The 17,344-nt window shown below is 49.9% G+C and overlaps 1 protein-coding gene across 3 annotated transcripts; it reads right to left on the bottom strand.

The window, feature by feature from the left end:
• Nucleotides 1–3: 3 nt before the first annotated feature.
• SPATS2 (spermatogenesis associated serine rich 2) lies at nucleotides 4–17,336 on the bottom strand. Of its 3 annotated transcripts, none has more exons than XM_050334521.1 (13): nucleotides 17,025–17,336; nucleotides 11,109–11,305; nucleotides 7,860–7,939; nucleotides 7,665–7,773; nucleotides 7,250–7,299; nucleotides 6,750–6,969; nucleotides 6,360–6,494; nucleotides 5,158–5,293; nucleotides 2,442–2,500; nucleotides 1,887–1,996; nucleotides 1,540–1,642; nucleotides 1,229–1,404; nucleotides 4–1,006 (listed from the first exon to the last, which is right to left on the bottom strand). In XM_050334521.1, the coding sequence occupies exons 2-13, from the start codon at nucleotides 11,131–11,133 to the stop codon at nucleotides 827–829; spliced, it is 1,383 nt and encodes a 460-aa protein (XP_050190478.1). In that variant the 5' UTR covers nucleotides 11,134–11,305; nucleotides 17,025–17,336; the 3' UTR covers nucleotides 4–826. The 3 variants fall into 3 exon arrangements, with proteins under 3 accessions (XP_050190478.1, XP_050190480.1, XP_050190479.1); XM_050334523.1 differs by having other exon boundaries at nucleotides 6,360–6,491; XM_050334522.1 differs by lacking the exon at nucleotides 17,025–17,336 and adding an exon at nucleotides 12,991–16,652.
• Nucleotides 17,337–17,344: the final 8 nt, after the last annotated feature.

The raw sequence follows: 17,344 nt of genomic DNA, 5'->3' as shown, positions 1-17,344 counted from the left end.
CAGTTCATTGAATTAATTTGTTCTGAAGTTTTAATTAATTAAAGAAAAAAAACAAAAAATCAAACTTGGAAAAAAAAAAACATGGAAAAAGTGTGTGTGTGGGGGGAGCAAAGTTGGGGACCCCTCCCAGCCCTCCCCCATGTGGATTTACTGTCCCTGTTCCCAGGAATGTCTGGGATTTGCTCCTGGGTGTTGCTGTGGTGGGGATTTGAGGGGGGGGGGGCAGGAACTGGCATGGGAATGAAGGAAATTCCCTAAAGAAAATCTAGGGAAAAACCCCAAATGTGCAGCTGAGGGAACCCCCCCCCGAATCCCAACGGACACAGAGAGGACTCCCCTAGTCACAGAGGGGACACCTCAGATCCCACAGGGAACATTCCAGAGCCTGGAGGGACATGGAGAGAAATCCAAATCACAGAGGGAACCCCCCCAGATCCCAAGGGGAACATTCCAGATCCTGGGGGGACACCTCAGATCCCCGAGGGTCTGGGGACATCCCAGATCTGGGGGAGACAGAGGGGACTCCCCAGTTCCCAGAGGAGAACATTCCAGATCCTGGGGGGGGGTCAGAGCCCCCTCCTCCTTCCCCACTCCTCCTCGCTTCCAGCGCGAGGGATTTTTGAGATGGAGAGGAAGGAAAAAGGGAGGTGGAAGGGACGATGGCAGCACTGGGGTGTCCTGGACCCCCAAATCCCAGTGGGACAACACGGAACAGACCAGGAGGGGGGAGAGAAAGGGGGAAAAATGGCACAGAACGGGAATTGTAAACGTGGCTGGGACCCCCCCCCCGGCGGGATCCTGGAGTTTTCCTCAGGAATTCGCTCTCTCAGTACGGCTCCTTCGGGGTCTCCGTGGGGGGAGCCCCCCTCGGGGGGCTGAGGGGGCCCGGGGTTGGGGGCTCGCGGGGGCCAGGCTGGGTCCCGCTGTTGGGGGGCCCAGGGGGGCCGTTGTGCCGCGGGGTCGGGGCTCGGGGTCCTGCTCCCACCCTCCGGATCCGCTGGGAAGGCTGGGAATGGAGGGGGAGGTAAGAACAGGGACCCACCCCCAAAACTCCCTCTCCTGGACCCCCAAATCCCGCTCTGGGAACACCCAAATCCTGGACCCCCCTAAAACAGCCCCCTCCCCTGAACCGCAAATCCATGGGGTCAATCTATCCAGGGAACCCTCCAGACCCTCCCCGGACAGGGGGTGGGATCCCCAGAACCCCCCATACCCTCTCCAGACCCACCTCTTGGGGGGGCCGGGGCCGGCCCTCCGCTGTGTCCCCCAGAGCCCCCTCCATGGGTCCCAGGGGTTTTCCGGCCGTGCTGGGGGTGGGGGAGGCACTAGGGAGGCCCAGGGGGGCCCCAGGGGGGCCGGAGCTGCAGCGGGAGCGGCTGGAATAGCTGGTCTTGGGGTGGGACACTGGAACAGAGACAGCAGGGGAGGGGTCAGAGGGGCTGGGTTCACTGGGACACTGGACAGGATACTCTGGGGAGCAGATGGAGGGACTCAGGTGAGTGAGCCCAGCACGGGGGTCCCAGGAGCCCCCAGCCCCACCTTGGCCGAAGCAGGTGATGCTCCTCTTGAGCCCCTCCAAGTCGCAGGTGAACCTGCCAGCCCTGGCCAGCTCCTCGTCGTACTTGCGCTCGCTCACAAAGTGCTGCAAAAGCAGGGAAAAAGGGGGGGATTTGGGCTGGGAATGGGAACAGGAAGATCCTCCTGGTTCTGTTCTGGACAGGGGAGACTCTCCTGGTTCAGCCCAGGACAAGAGGGGTTTCAGGGAATTTAGGGAAGGCAGAACTTTCCCCAGGTGCTGGGATGAAATCAGGATTCTACAAAACCATTTTAAATTCTGTTTGGAATCCAAAGGTGTTTGGAATCCAAGGTGCCCCCCCAGGGCCCACCTTGATGTCAGCCCTGAGCTCCAGCAGCTGCTCCTCCGACATCCGCGCAGCCCCTTCCGTGAGTTTCCGCAAGGCCTCTGCCCTCCTCTGCCTCCCCACCAGGATCTCCACTGGAAAACAGCCCTGGATCAGGGAAAAACCACCCCTCTGACCCCCCAGGCCCTCCCTGGGGTAATTCCAGCTCCAAACAGGCACCAAACCAGAGGTGGAAGCTCTAGGAGGGACGCTGGGAGCAGCTCTGTCCCTTTGCCACCTCTGAAATTTGGGTCTTTTCCATAAGATTTGTCCCATATACTGTTGGGGAAATCCCGCCATCCCCCATATCTTGAGAGGTGAGATGTAGGATAAACCCTGAAGGGAATTTCATGGAATTTTCTGGAATGGTTTAGGTTGGGAGGGACCCTAAAAGTGAGCAGAAAAGCTGTTTCCATCCTCAGGACTCTCAGGATTTCAGGAATTTCCACCCTCTGGGGAGGCGTGATGGTCTTGAGGTGTTTGGGAATGATGGAAACAGGAGGGAAATCCTGGAAAACCCCTCCAGGAACAGTCCCTTACTTGCTTCTGCCTTCACTTTGTCCATCTCGGCCAGCAAAGCCACCTCTCGGTCCATGAGGCTGTGGAAAACAGGGAAAAGATTTAGTGCTGGAGAGGGCAGGGAAAGGCTCCAGGAGGAGGATCCAGCCGGGACACACCAGCAGGTGGAGCTGGAACCGCGGGAAGTGGCTGGAGAGCCCCAGACTGGGCTGGAATGGGAAGGGGAGAGGGGGGACAGGGAGGAACTGGGGAGCAGAAGAAATTGGGGAACAGGAACTGGGACAAGGAAGAGGTGGGAGCAGGAACTGGGAGCAGAGAGCTGGGGGCGAAGTTGGGGGCAGGAGGATGAACTGGAGAGTAGGAACTGTGAGCCCCACAGGGCACCTGGAGCCCCGCAGGGCCCTAACCCTTTGGGACACACAGGGGACACTCAAGGGACTTCAGAGCAGGGCACAACCCCAGAGCCCCTTTAGGCGTCCCAGAGCCCCCTCAGGTCACCCCGAGCCCACCCCGGTGACCTCATATCCCTCAGGTGAGCCGGGGGTTCCTCAGCTGAGGCACAGCCCCCCAGGTAAGGTGCAACCCTCTCAGAGCCCCCGGGATCACCACATCTCTCTGCTCCCACTCCAGAGCCTTTCCCACCCATTCCCTCGGGTGCCAACAAACCCCGAAGGAATCCCAGTCCCCCCAGTCTGGCTCTGTGCAGGAACTGGCTCCCAGACAGACCCCAGCCCCCCTAAGCCCTCTCTGCCCCCATTCCTGGTTCCCACTGCTCCAGGTGAGTCAAGAATTCAAATCCAGCCCTTTAATTGGGCTCATTTCCCTTTTCATTCCTGACTACAAAAGCCCAAACCCTCCTGTCCCTGCTCCCCGCTCAGAGCCACCAGGGGACAGCGGGGTCAGCCCTTCATCCCTCACCTTTTTGAGGGAAAAGCATTGGAAATGGGCAGAATGTTTAATTTAGTCCCTGTCTGAGGCACTGAAATACCAACCCCCCTTCCCTGGGAGGGAGGGGGATCAATCTCCACAATTCCCTGGAACAGCAGCTCTGACATTTGGCTGCTTCTGGTGATTTATGGCTCCCTCCTCCTGCCTTTTTCCAGGGCAGAGAAGGGGCAGTCTTGGGAATGAGGCTTCTCCCTGCTCCCAGGAATTCCCAGAGTGGCCACACCTGGATCTGCAGCACCCATAGGTGCCCCAGTGCCCCCTGGAAAGGGCAGGAATTCCGGGAGCTGGTGGAGGAGGGGGGAATGTGGCCTTATTAATTAATTCCCAGCCATTTCCAGCCTTAATTAATTAATTCCCAGCCATTTCAGGCCATTCCCAGAGTGTTCGCACCTGGATCTTCCCCTCCCACAGGTTCCCTTTCCCTCCTGCCCATCTCTGTGTGGGCATCTGGAATTCCCGGAACTGGAGAAGGGTGGGAATGTGGGTTAATTAAATATTCCTTAACTAATGATTAATTAAGACGCAGGAACAGTCTCACGGCCTCATCCTGTTCCCAGGATTATTCCTTGTTAGCCAGGAATAAAAACCAGGATTAATCCCAGTTAACCGAGGGAAGGATGTTTTCCAGACCTGGGAGAAGGTTTTTACACGTGGAATTTGTGTGGAGAGGTTAAAAAAACCCTTAAACCCTCCCTCTAATAATACAGAATTTTGATAATAATACAGGCAATATTTTACAATATAGATAATAACACAGTACAGATAATTATAAGATATTATCAAAAGTATAATATATTCTGTGTATTATATATAATAATGTATGTCAATATATATAATTATATAATATAGACTACATAGCTGGAAAAAGACTCAAATTCCCTCTGGAAATTCTCCAGGATCAGCCCAGAGACCCCAAAACCCCCTGGGCACCTTCAACCCCAACCCTCAGGGAAGTTCCAGACTCATTTATTCCCATTTTTGAATGATTTTCAGCTGATTTTAAGTCTGGAAAAAAACCCAAACACTTCCTTCAGGGAAGCACTTCCCGATGGGAATGCTGCAGGAGCACAAGGACAAGGCCACAATGAGCAGCCAAAACTGGCTAAAAGGCTTTAAATTCTTGGTTTTAATAATTTAAAACTGTCAGGTTTTTGACACAAACAGTTTTGACACCAAGAGCTGCTGAAATCCTGGGATGTGGGAGCAGGATTTCAGCTCCTTGTCAACCCAAGGCAGGGTTTTATGGATATTTTCTTGTTTAATGCATATTTTCTTCCCCCAAACCCAATATTTGTGCAGTTTCTCAGGGCTGGGTTCAATCAGCTGCTCCAAACATCAAACCCAGCCCCAATTAAACCCCAGCACTAATTACACAGAGGGGGCACAGTTTAAGCCTGGATTAAAATGCAGAAACAAGGCTTTCCATGTGTTTTTAGACCTCCCTGGTGACATCACAGTCAAGCCTAATTCAAGGGTTTGGAATGGGAATGTTTGTTCCTCAAGGACAGGCAGGAACAGGCCACAAACTCCCAAAACTTCTCCTTCCACATCCCAAAATTTCTTCTTCCAGCTCAGCTCAGAGGGCAAGCCAAGACACAGACCTGGTTGGTTTGTCATGAATTCATGGAATGTTTTGGCTGGGAAGGACGTTCAAGCCCATCCGGTTCCATAGGCAGCAATACCTCCCACCATCCTGGGACTCTCCCAGCGGGTGGTGTAGCCAAAACCCCCCGGGACAACCAAATCCAGCCATCCCAGGAGCAGGATCCACACTCAGATTCCCACCCACCTGCTCTGGAGCTCAGCAAAGACCTGCTTCATCTTCCTGATGGACGTGTCCATCTCCTCCTTGAGCAGGGCCCGGTAGCGCGCCAGGGACACGGAGCAGCGCTGCAGGTCCTTCACCGACTTCTCAATGTTCGACCCTGCAACGGGAGGGAATGGGCAGTTCCAGCCCTGCATCCTTCCCGCTGGCATGGGAAGGGGTGTTCCAAAAATATAGCGGGGATTAAACGCAACCCTGAGCTGGATTTAGGCTGGAGATGACCAAAGCCCAGGCTGCTGCAAAGCCCAGCACAAGGGAGACCAACTGTTTGTCTGAGGAAGGGAACTTCAAGGAATTATGGAACAGTTTGGGACCTCGGAACAGGAGGGACCTTGAAGCTCATCCAGTTCCACCTCCACTGGGACATCTCCCACTATCCCAGGTGGCTCCAGCCTGGCCTGGGACACTGCCAGGGATGGGAAATCCATGATTTCTCTGGGATTGAATGTCTGGATTCTCCAAGGGATGAAAAGCCTCCACCAGGAGGTGACAGGACCCGTTGTTTCAGGTCCTGGGGGCAGAGTTTGGCTCCTGCCAAGTGAAATTATGGCTCTTGTTCCACCATTCCCTGAACTCCGCCTCCGATCCCCCCTGGCACAACCTCCCCGGTCACCGGGGGGTCTCCAGGTCCCTCCTGTCCCTCCCTGTTATTGTCACATCCCAGATTTGGACAAAACACCCCAAAAAGGGGAGGGGAACCCCCTCCAGGACTGTCACTTGTTGTCACTCGTTGTCACAGCCCCAGCCTGACCCTTCACAGGTTCTCAGGAACAGCCCCGGGATGTGATAGGATGTGGGGGGGAAGGGATGAGCTCTCCCTGCTTCAGAGAAAGTGCTGGAATTTCTGCTGTGCTGGGTGGAGGAGGAGGAAGAACCTGGACTATGGGAGGTGCCCCTGTCCAGGGCAGGGGTTCGTACTGGATCATCTTTAATGCCCCTCCCAACCCAGACCATACCATGAATCCATAGGTTTATGGTTTTCCCTCAATTATCCAAGGCTTGAGCAGCTTTTCCTGTATTTTTATGGTTATCTGACATATTTTACAGATTGATGAGTTCCCCTCCCAGTCTGGCCTAACCAAGCCCAGCTCCCAAGGCCTCTCCTCCTCCAGGAGCTGCTCCAAACCCTATGACACCTCCACATTCCCAAGGTTTTGTGTCCTTACCCATTTTCCTGCCAGGGGGTGACACCGGAGCCTCTTCCCGGGACTCAGGGTGGGAGGTGGGCAGAGCCCTGGGGGGGGATATAGGGAGCCTTGGGGGGTCCGGGTCAGACAGTCCATTCCTTAGGCTCGGCTCTGCTGGGGAAAGGCAAACTCTGAGCCCAAAAAATCCAGCAAAAATCAGGATTTGGGACCCAAAATCAAGGAAAAGCCCTCCCAGAAAATCAAGGCTGTGCTGAAAAAACACCTGGAAAAATTGGGACTTAGGACCCAAAAACATCCCCCAAAAAACCCGCCAGAAAATCAGGATTTAGGCCCAAACCCAAGGAAAAGCCCCTAAAATGCCCTTCAGCCCCTCCCCACTGTTCCTATTCCCAGCTTTCTAGCACTGACCATCCACTTCCCTGCCATCCATCGACATCCCATCCAGGCCCTCGCTCAGGGAATCCACGGATTCTGTGTCCTGGGCGCAGCCGTTCACATGGAATCCGTTCATTCCCCCCTTTTCCCAGTTTCCTGGGGTCTCCTCTCCGGGGGAAACTGGTTTTCCAGGGGCTGGGAGGGCAGGGCTGGAACCACTGGGAAGTTTGGGTTTGGGTTTCTTCTTTTTGTTCTGGGAATTTCGAGGAGAAAAAAAAACATGTTAGTTGTGATTCCTGAGGGGATTTGTGATTCCTGGAGGGAATTTTGGCTGGAAAATCCCACAGGAATGCCATGGAAAATCACAGGAATCTCATGGGAAATCTCATGAGAATCCCAGAAGAAAACAGGGAATTTCTGTGCCAGGTCCCCAAAAGATGCAGATTAAATTCCCCTTGGGATTCCCTTTCCCACCATTCCCAACTGGATCCCCCGAATTCCAAAGGTTTTAGGGAATATTTAAGAAGTGGTACCTTTTTTTTGCCTGTCACAGTCCATTCCTTCAGCACCTCACTGGCATTCCCTGTAAAGGAAAACAGGGATGAGAGGTGGGAAAAGGAGCATTCCAGGTCCTTCCTAGACACTTGGAGGTGCTTCCACACCTGGAAAACCAAGTTTCAAATCTCCTGGTTGATGGAATTAAAGGAGGGGTTTGAGTTGGGCTTTGGGAATTCCCAGTTGAGATGTTGCCCCCTTGGGATACAGGGGAAAAATCCCACTTTTGGGGGGGAAAAATCCCATTTTCCAGGGGAAAAATCCCCGTTTCTGAGGAAAAAAAATCTCCCAAAATTTCTGCCATTTCACAGGTTTGGGCATCAAATCCCTGTCCACAAACATGGGATGAACCTTCTACACCTCACATTCCATCCCAAATCCCAGAATTCCCACCTTCCATGAAGGCCTGGACTGTTTTATCCACACAGTTGTCAAAGTGCTGCAGGACCAAGACAATCTCGTTGTTGCTCCTGTTGGGAACAATCGCTCGGACAGCTCCAATCTAGGGGGAAAAACATGGAAAAGTGGCTGGAATTTGGGTTGTGGGAGATGATTTATCCAGAATAAAGATTCCAAAGGCTCCTTTACCTTTTCCTTCATGTTCTCAAAGGTCCCTCCCTGGGCCATCACAGTGTTGGATTGAACATCAAAGATAAATCCCGAAGGATCTGTGGGAAAAGGACAAGGAAAGTCCTAAATAACTGTGCCAAGGAGAACGTGGACCCCCAAATCCCACTAATCCCAAAATCCCAGCACCTGAGAGCATTGTCCAAACCCTCCATGACCTCTGGAATATGGAAAGTCCAGCTCTGAGTCCTGCTCAGGACACTCTAATTCCCAAAATCTCAACTTTTCAGAGCCTTTCCCTCAGCTCTGGTAGGTTTGGAGCCTCCTCCTTCCCTGGGAAGCAGTTCCAGGGTCCCACCAACCCCTGGGGGTTGGATTTATCCCAAAATCCAGCCTAAACCCTCCCCTGTCACAGCTCCAGCCTTTCCCTGGGGTCCTCCAGAGCAGAGACTGGGATGAACAATGACCATTCCCACCCCTCATTCCCACATCAAACCTCCCCCTGATCCCAGCAGCAAAGAGTTAAGGAGCCTCTGGAGCAGCCCTTGGATACCAATTTCCTCCTCCTGGAGACACCAGTGGCATCCAGACTGATAAATGGGAATGAAGATCCAGCAGTTTGTGTTCCAGGAGCTCCCAGGGAATGTTTGGATGCTCCAAGAGACCCATAAACGGAGACGAGCCATCACTGACATCCGAAAGGTCACATAAATCTGCACATCCCCAGCCATTCCCAGGGGGATTTCCTGCCAGGCAGGTCTAATTCAGATTTTAAGAAGGAAAAGGGATGTTGCTGTGGTTTTCTGGGATAAAATATGGTGGTTTAGGGCTCAGGAAGGGCCTTGGAGGGGACAAAAACAGGACCCGGAGGTTTGGAATGATCCCATTTGGCACCACCACCCCCTTTCCAGGGAGTCATGGAATTATTAAGGCTGGAAAAGTCCCCTCAGACACCAAATCCCATTGTTTGAGGGGGCTCTTCCAACCTCCATAATTCCAGGACTCCCCAGAGATTCCATGACACCTGTTCCCTCCTGAGATCTGAACCACCAGTTCCCACCATTTCTGTCCCAGTAAACCACACCCAGATCCCTTTTCCTTGGCAAATCCCCATGATTTGAGGCATCCCACTCCCCAGTTCTCCTGCAGAGCCCCTCCGGTGTCCCTGGCTGTGTCCTGGCCCTCCCTGCTCCATCCCCACCGACATTCCTGATATCCCAGAGCCGCTGGCGCATCCCCTCCCCTCCTGTAAATAAGCAGGACGTGGGTCGGAGACGCCCCATTGACTCCCAGACATTGATGGAGCTTTTCCTCCCCCACAGCTCCAAACACAGTGACAGAACCCTGGGAATGATGGAAAGGTCAGCCCTGGATTCTGAGAGGATAAATCCCTCAAAGCCCCCTGGCTGGAGCCACATTCCCACCCCCGACATGTCACTCCCCATTCCAGCCCTTCATCTTCCAAAGAGCTCCAACCTCATCTCAACAGTGGGAATTAACGATGTTTTCCCCCAAAACTTTCACAGCAGAACAGCCACGGAGGATCCTGGGGAAGGAATCCCAGAATTCCAGGATCCCAAGGATCCAGCCTGGCCCATCCCTCTGTCCCTTCCCACATCCCGCCCAACTCGGTACCATCCTGAAGGTGCCTCCATCCCCTTGTCCAGACTGATCCCAAATCATCACCCAGGACATTAAAGAGGCTCCCTGAGCCCTGGGAAGTGCCTATTCCCAGCTGGAAGTACTGGGATTCCCAGGGCAGGGAGCTCCTTCTACATTCCCTCTCTGGCTGCTTTGCTCCGGCCCCAAATCCTCCCGGAGTTCAGACACTTCTCATGCAAAAATTATGCGCCTGAGCCAACCCCAAACCCGCTGGATATGGCCCTGGATGTGCTCCCAGGAATCCTTAATGGGATCTGCTGGCACCAGGGGCTCCCCAGGAAGGGACGGAATTTCAAACGCGGCCGCCAGGACTCAAGAGCTCGGAATTTGCATTTTTGTGGAAAGGGAAAGATCCTTCCTTGTGTTGGGAAAAGATTCTTCCCTGCGCCAGGAAAAGCTCCTTCCCCAGCTCAGGAAAAGCCAGATTTTCCCTCTGGTCAGAGCCTGAATTCCTTCAAAATAACTACTTCCCAATGTTTTCCCTCAACTTCCCATCTTTTCCCTCAGTTTCCCCCTTGTTTTTCCCCTCCCAGACCCCTCAATTCCTTTCCCAGGTGGGATTTTCCCTCAGCACATGGAACCGACTCCATTCCTCAACTCCTTAAATGATTCCAAGGGCTCAAACTCCAACACAACCATTGAAAACCACTCCCAAATGATCCCATATCCCAATTTCCAGGACTAATTCCCTGAATCCAGCTCAGGGCTCCTCAGATCGGTGGCAATTCTGTGACAAAGCCTCTGGAAATAACCACTTTATGCATAGAGAACAAAAGCTCTTCCAGGAGGGAAAGGACGGGAATTGTCAACTCAGGAGCCTTAAATTATTAATTAGTCGGTGCAAATAAAGAGAAAATGTGACCTCCCGACACACAAACACCCTCTGGAATTAATATTCCACACAAAGAATCCCCTGGAATCAGCTCTGAGGTGGCAGAGAAAGGTGGGTTTGGAGGGAGAAAACTGCTCCTGGTACCACACCCAAGGAAAAAAAGGCTTGGAGAGGGTTCATTTGAGGTGTTTTTCCAAGAGGGAAGTGTTTTTCCAAGGCCTGAGCCTTCCCACCCCAAATCTCGGCTCATTCCTTGACTGGACTCCTAGGAATGGGCTCCCATGAGCCACTCCAAGGAGGAATCCTGTCTTAAAATCCCAAATTCTGTGGAAAACATGACCAAATCTGGGGAGAATTAATCCATAAGGAACCAAAGCACTCCCTAAATCCAGGCCCAGCAATGGGATTTCACCACTGGGATCCCAAAAAACCCACAAAGTCCAGCTCTGCTACTTCCCAGCTGCTGTTTTTTCCCTCAATATCCTCATTTTTTCCTGCTCTTTTCACTCCTGCTGCCTGTGGAAAGGCTGAGATATTCCCATTAGAGCCTGGAAGTCACAGCTGTCCGAGCGGGAAGTTGAAATGCTCCTAAAAATGTCACCGAGCCCAGAAGGTCCCGGGATGTCACCGAGATGGTGACAAGAAGCTGTCAGAGAGGCCCCAGAGGCTCCCCAGGGAACGGGGTAGGAACGAGGCCTTTTCCCAATTAAAAAACTTGGGAATCACCAGCCCTGGGCAGGGTGGAAAAGGGAAGGTTTGATCCTGTCACGTCTTACCTTTTGTGTTCTGCTTTTTAGACATTTTCAGCCCCAAATTCAGCTACAAAAAGGGAGGAAATAATGGGAATTCTGAGAGGTTTTGGGGACTGGGGAGGAAAATTCCCAGTCCAGGGGCCTGGAGCTGTCGGGAATGTAGGGACAGGCAGAGCAGCTCCTTCCTGAAGGAGGTTCTGTCCCAGCTCCAAGTGGAATTTCTGGAAGAGAAAAGGTGGAACAAAAATAAGGGATGAGAGGAGGGAATTGCTGGGTTGGGAGGCAAAGTGTTCCCAGGAGTTTCCAGGGGTTTTTAAGGAGTTGGGCTTTGAAAGGGATAAAAGAGCCAGGTAGGGAAAAAAACAGCTAAAAATAGATATAAATTTCTATTTATTACATAGGTTTAATTTATGTGTTATTAATGATATTAAATATTGGAAATATTACAAATAATGCTATAAAATATTGCCTATAATCACTATTATTTATACACTTTAATTTATATATTATAGAATTTAATATACGGTAATTGCATGCAACGTTATATATCATAATGTTTACAATATAAATGTAATAATTTTTAATATATAAATTTTCATAACTTAAACAGCATATAAAGTAAATTCCATATCAAATAACCTCCACATATTATATCTAATTTCATATAGCTTTTGTTAATATAGTTTTATATCACAGAAATTATTCAACTATGAATTTTATAGCACAGAAATGTTATACTCTAAATTTTATAGCACATAATTTGTACATAAAATAAATCTTATATATTTTTAACATTATTTTGTATATATATAATATATATTATTTTTGTTATAGATATTTTCTATATGAATTTTATATAATGTATATTCTATGCTATACAGATTTTATTCAATGTAATCTATATTTTGTATTATATACTTTTTGCTTAATATAAACACATAAATTATACTCAACATAAATTTTATGTAATATGAACTTTATTCCATTATAAATTATCCATAACATATCCATAAAGCCCCAAATCCCTTTGGATTTGCTTCAGTTCAACTCTTGAATTTAAAGCCACTTTAAACCCCTAACAGTGAGTGGAAAAAATCTAGATTTGAACTAAAACAATAAAAACTGCCACAAATCCCAACATTTCGGGATCAAATCCCACCCAGGGACAACCCAAACTCCTGGATTTCAGGATTGATTCCCCCAGGAAAGGCAAAATCCTGCCACCAGCACCTAAAGACCCCCAAATTTAACTCCTTCCTGCTTCTTTCAAGGTGCACAACCCACCCTCCAAGGTGAGAATTCCAGGGGAGGATTTTCCTTGGGGAAAAAAAAAAGAAGCAGGATAAGGGTTAAACAAAGACCAGGATCCAAAGGTGAGGGAACAATAGATCCGGCTCTGGGATAAACCTCCCGATGGAGCAGGGGAAAAGCTCCCAAAATTCCCATTTTCTGTGCAAAACAGATCCCAAAATTCTCATTTTCCTCTGGAAAACAGAGGGATCTCGGGGCACAAAATATTTGGGATATTGGGAGAGTTTGTCCCTGGTGGGAAAAGGGGCAGGAATGACCTGACAGCGAATTTGCTGCAGGATTAACTACCCCCTGGATCAGGATTGCTTTTAAGGATTAAAAAGTGCCAAGGGAATTTTTTTTAAGCATTGACAAGTCCTAGGAATTTTTCGTAAGGATTCACAAATCTCAGGAATGCTCCAGGAACAGGGACAGGGTTTGGATTTAAAACCAGTCTTTTCCACTCTGGACTTCCCTTCCAAGCTCCCAAACTTATTCCTGAGGAGTGAATCCCAATGATTGAAATCCCAGACGAAATCAACCCTCCTGTCGGTACCAAAAAAGAAAAAAAAAAAACAAAACAAAACAAAGCAAAACAGGAAAAGGAATTTTTTACCTGGAAAGAGTCCCAAAAGGAAGGGATTAAACTCCTGCCTTCAGCTTTTCCCAATTAAAACTCCTTCATCCCTTAAAAGCAAGTCTGGAATTGGGAATTTCAGGGGGATCCGAGGGATTCCAGCCCAGTTTCACTTCCCTGCTTTGCTCTGTGGCCACAACCAGGAAATGCTGTGCCAGGAAAACCTTCAGATTCCAGATAAAGCCGGAGCTTAGGAAAGGCTGGAGCTCCCGCCCCGACCTCTGATCCCAGCTTTAGAACCCTTTGGAAGGGCTTTAAACCTAAAGCCAGGCTTAAAACGCAGCAATTCAGTAAAACCAAGCCTAAAATCCCCTTTATAATCTTATTTTTGGGAATAAAAATGGTGGGAATGCCTGGGCATGAGGGGTTTGGAGCACCTTGGGAGTGCTTTAATTCCCTGGGGTTTAATTCGTGGAACAAAGGGATGTTTAAAAAGTGCCTCTGCAGGGACATCCCAGGAGCAAATCGGGCCAAAAACATCTTGAAGTTCATATAAAAGCTGGAAAAAATATGAGTTGTCCGTGGAATTTTTGGAGAAAGTTCAAAAATCTCCCCAAAATTCCCACCTGAGCAGTCAAAAAACAGAGTTTTGTGCAGTTTAAAGGAGGAAAATCAACAGAAATTTAGAGGGGTAGAACAAATGAGGGTTTGGAAAAGGGAATTTTGAGGAGAAAATGCAATATTGGGAATGGGAGTGAAAGCACAGGGATGGATAAAATGGGATCAAATGGCTAATTCTTGATAATTAATTAATATGAATTAATATTTCACCTGATAAAGCTCCTGGAACACAGCAGATCCCTGGAATTCCTAACCGGTTTTAGGTGGGAATTTTCAACATAAAGGGCTGAAAAAAACCCCCCTAAATCCGAGTGGGAATTCAGCGGGAAAAGAGGAATTAACATGGCGGGGGGGGTGGTTACGGAGACACAGGAAAGCCCCAAAACTGCCCCAAAAATCCGTATTTCAAACAAATAGTGGTTTTTTTAAGGGAATTTACGTGGACCAAAACAACCCAAATCTGGCTGGAACAACCAAATTCCTGCAGGAAACTTCCCCAAATCCCATGGAAATGCAGAGGAGTGTTACAGGGGACTGTTATCAGAAGGAAAACAGTTAAAATTCTCAGCCAGTAAGTAAAAAAAAAAAACCCAATTCCCAAACTCCCAGTTCCAGAGCTGTTTTTGCTCCATCCAGACTGATTATTCAAGGAAAATTTGGGTGGAAAAGTGAAAAAAGGGAGAAATTTGTCTGGGTTTTTATCGGGCTCAGGGAGATTCAGCTGAAAACACTGGTGTTTGAAAGAATTAAACAAAAATTGGGGGTTTTGGGGGTGTTTTGGTCTCCTGGAAAGGACCGTGTGGATAACTGGCTCTGGAATTATGGGACCTCATATTCCAGCTTATTTCCATCTTGGGGATCATCCCTGAGTACACAGAAATTGGCATTTTCTAATTATTTTTCAATAAAAAATCCAATTTCCAACACTCTGGAGGCCCCAGGTGGGCCCTGACCCCCCCGTGGAGCACAAGGAATTAAATCCTGACTAAAAAATGGGATAAGACACTAAAAATCCAGGGATTTCTCACAAAAAAAACACCTCAAAGTCCTCCCAAAGAGCTGGAAAAAAACCACAAATTGCCTGTGAAGTTTCCGGGGAAGCTCAAAAATCCCCCCCCAAATTTCCACCTGAACAGCCAAAAAATAAGAGTTTCATTCAGTTTAAAGGAGGACAATAAACAGGATTTAAGTGGGAAGGGGGGAATAAACACACCCAGGGCTGGGATGAGGGTTTGGAAAAGGGAATTCTGGGCAGGAAATAAAATGCATAAATATATAAAATATATTATAGATTTATATAAATAACACTTAAATAAAATATACAAAGATTTAACACCCCAACAGTCCAAATTTCTGTGCTGTGGTAGGAAGGTTTTTCATGTTTAGAACTCCCAGCTCCAGTTTTATCCCAAATTCTGCTGAATTCCCAGGAAATTTAAACCCTATACTTTGGGATTTTTTTCTCCCCCAAAACACATGAAGTTCAAATGCCTTCTTTTCACATACCCCTTGGTGGGTTCTGACCCAAAAGCAAGTATTTTAGCCCCAAAACAGACACAGAATGCATCAATCCAGGGATTTTACTGCAAAGGAAGGAAGCCTGCCTGGAATTGCAGGGGTTTTCCCCCCCAAAAAATCAGGAGAATCAGGTTTTTTCGCCCTAAAAAAATCAGGATAATCAGTTTTCATAAGCCTTTTAAACACAAGGAAAGGCCGATTCCAGTGGCTTTTCCCATCCCAAAGGTGCTCCTGGAATACCAAACCCCATCTCAGGATTTTAAAGGAATAATTCTTTAATGTTCCTCCTGGGGCCTGGTGGGGGGGGGGAAGTGGAAGGTGGGAGATAATGAGGTGTCTGTATTCCAGGGAAATCCACGCGTTTATTGTCTGGAGTTATTCCAGGCACGGCCAGGAATGAGGAATCATCCCACATCCATCTTTTATGAGGTAACTGGGACACGTTTTCCTGCTTCAAAGGGGTAAAACTGGCGTTCAGAGAAGTGGAGGGAAAGGGAAAAGGGGGAAATAAGGGAGAAGGGAAAAAAGAACAGGAAAAAAGGAAAGGGAAAGGAAGGGAAAAGGAAGAGGAAAGAGGGTGAGGGAAAAGAAGAAGGAAAAAAGGGAAGGGAAAGACGGGCAAGAAAGAAGGGAAAGAAAGAGGGAAAGGAAAGATCCCAAACTCTCCAGACTCTCCACCTGCAACTTTTGAGGGGAAAAAACCTCAACATCTTCCAAAAGAACCATTTTTATGCTGGAAAAGATCTCTGGGATCACGGAACCCAAGGAAAAACCTCCCAGGGAAGATGTGGCAGCCAGAGCTTTCCTGTGGGAGCATCCAGTGGGAAACACAGCCCAGAATGAGGAAAAAATAATCCTAAACCCCTCAAAATCCCAAAATATCTGGTGGGACACTGAGGCCAAGCGCTTGGGAAGTTGGAAGGGAATTTTCAGCCATTTTTCCTGGTTTTCCAAGTTTTCCTCCAATCCCAAGCTGGGACCCCTCAAATCTCACCCTCAGGACCCCTAGAGGGGGGACAATGACACCAGAAAGCACCTCAGGGACAATTCCCACATCCTAATCAGAATCTTCCCCCTTCTCCACATGGAATTAAATCCCATGTTTCCCTTTCCATCCCTCTGGAATCTGTGTTTCCACAGGGAATGGACCACAACTTGGCTCTCTCAACAACGGGCTGGGACAAGAGCAGCACCCACGGGGGTGGGGAAAGTGGGAATTAGACTCTGGAAAAGTGGGATTTAAGCTCTAGAAAAGTGGGAATCAGGCTCTGGAAAAGACTCTCCATATCCTGCTGCCTGGATGTGCCATGGAGAAATCCCTGAGTGGATGGGGAGGGTGAGAATCTGTGCTAAACCCAGGAACTTCGAGGGGGTCTGGGGGGAACATCATCATCATTTTTCACTGCGTTAACTGTTGGGAATAACGACCAAAGGAAGGGAAAACCCCAGTCCCTGGGGATTTGGGAGCCACTTCACAACTCCAAAATTCCTGTCACCCCCTTGGGCTGGCAAAGCTCCTCAGCCCCCCCAGATCCTCATAAAGTCCCTAAGACCTCCCATAAGTTCCCTCCACCCCCCTCACAAGTACCCTCACACCCTCCCCAAATCCTCACCCACCCCCATGACTGGACTCCTCAGACCCCCTATAAGGTCCCCCAGCACCCCAACCCCACACGAAGCCCCCTCTGACTCCCCCAAACCTTCACAAGGCGCCTCTGACTCCTTCAGACACCCCCAACTCATCAAGAGATCCCTCAGCCCCCCCAAATCCTCACAAGGCCCCTCAGCCTCCCTAAAGAGACCCTCAGTGCCCCCTCACTCCCTCACGAGACCCCCTCGGCCAGGCCCCAACCGCGCCTCCCCCGCCCCCTCCCGCCCTCCGGGCCGGTCCCAGGGGTGTCCGCGGGGTGTCCCGAGGGGTGTCCTGCACTCACCGGGGGGTCCCGGGGGTCCCTTTTTGGCCCCCCTTTCTCCTCCTCCCGCGATCGCTCCGCGCGGGGGCCACGGCCCGGCAGAGCCCCCTCCGCGCGACAGCCAATCAGCGCGCGGCCCTCGCCCGGCAGACCAATCACTGCGCACCGGCGGGGAGAGCTCCACCAATGATAGCGTGGGAAGGCCCCTTTAGTCCCGCCCTCCACTGCCGTTCCGCAGCTGAGCCCCGCCCTCCCCACGAGAGGGGCGCGGTTAACCCCCTAACAGCCAATCAAATGCCTGGATCTTTTAGATCACGCCCGTAATGGGCGGGGCGAAGAAC

Source organism: Myiozetetes cayanensis, unplaced genomic scaffold, assembly GCF_022539395.1.
Source record: "Myiozetetes cayanensis isolate MyiCay16 unplaced genomic scaffold, myiCay2020 scf55, whole genome shotgun sequence".
Taxonomy (NCBI): domain Eukaryota; kingdom Metazoa; phylum Chordata; class Aves; order Passeriformes; family Tyrannidae; genus Myiozetetes; species Myiozetetes cayanensis.
The sequence above is the reverse complement of the archived record's forward strand: the minus strand, read 5'-3'. Positions and strand labels throughout refer to the sequence as shown.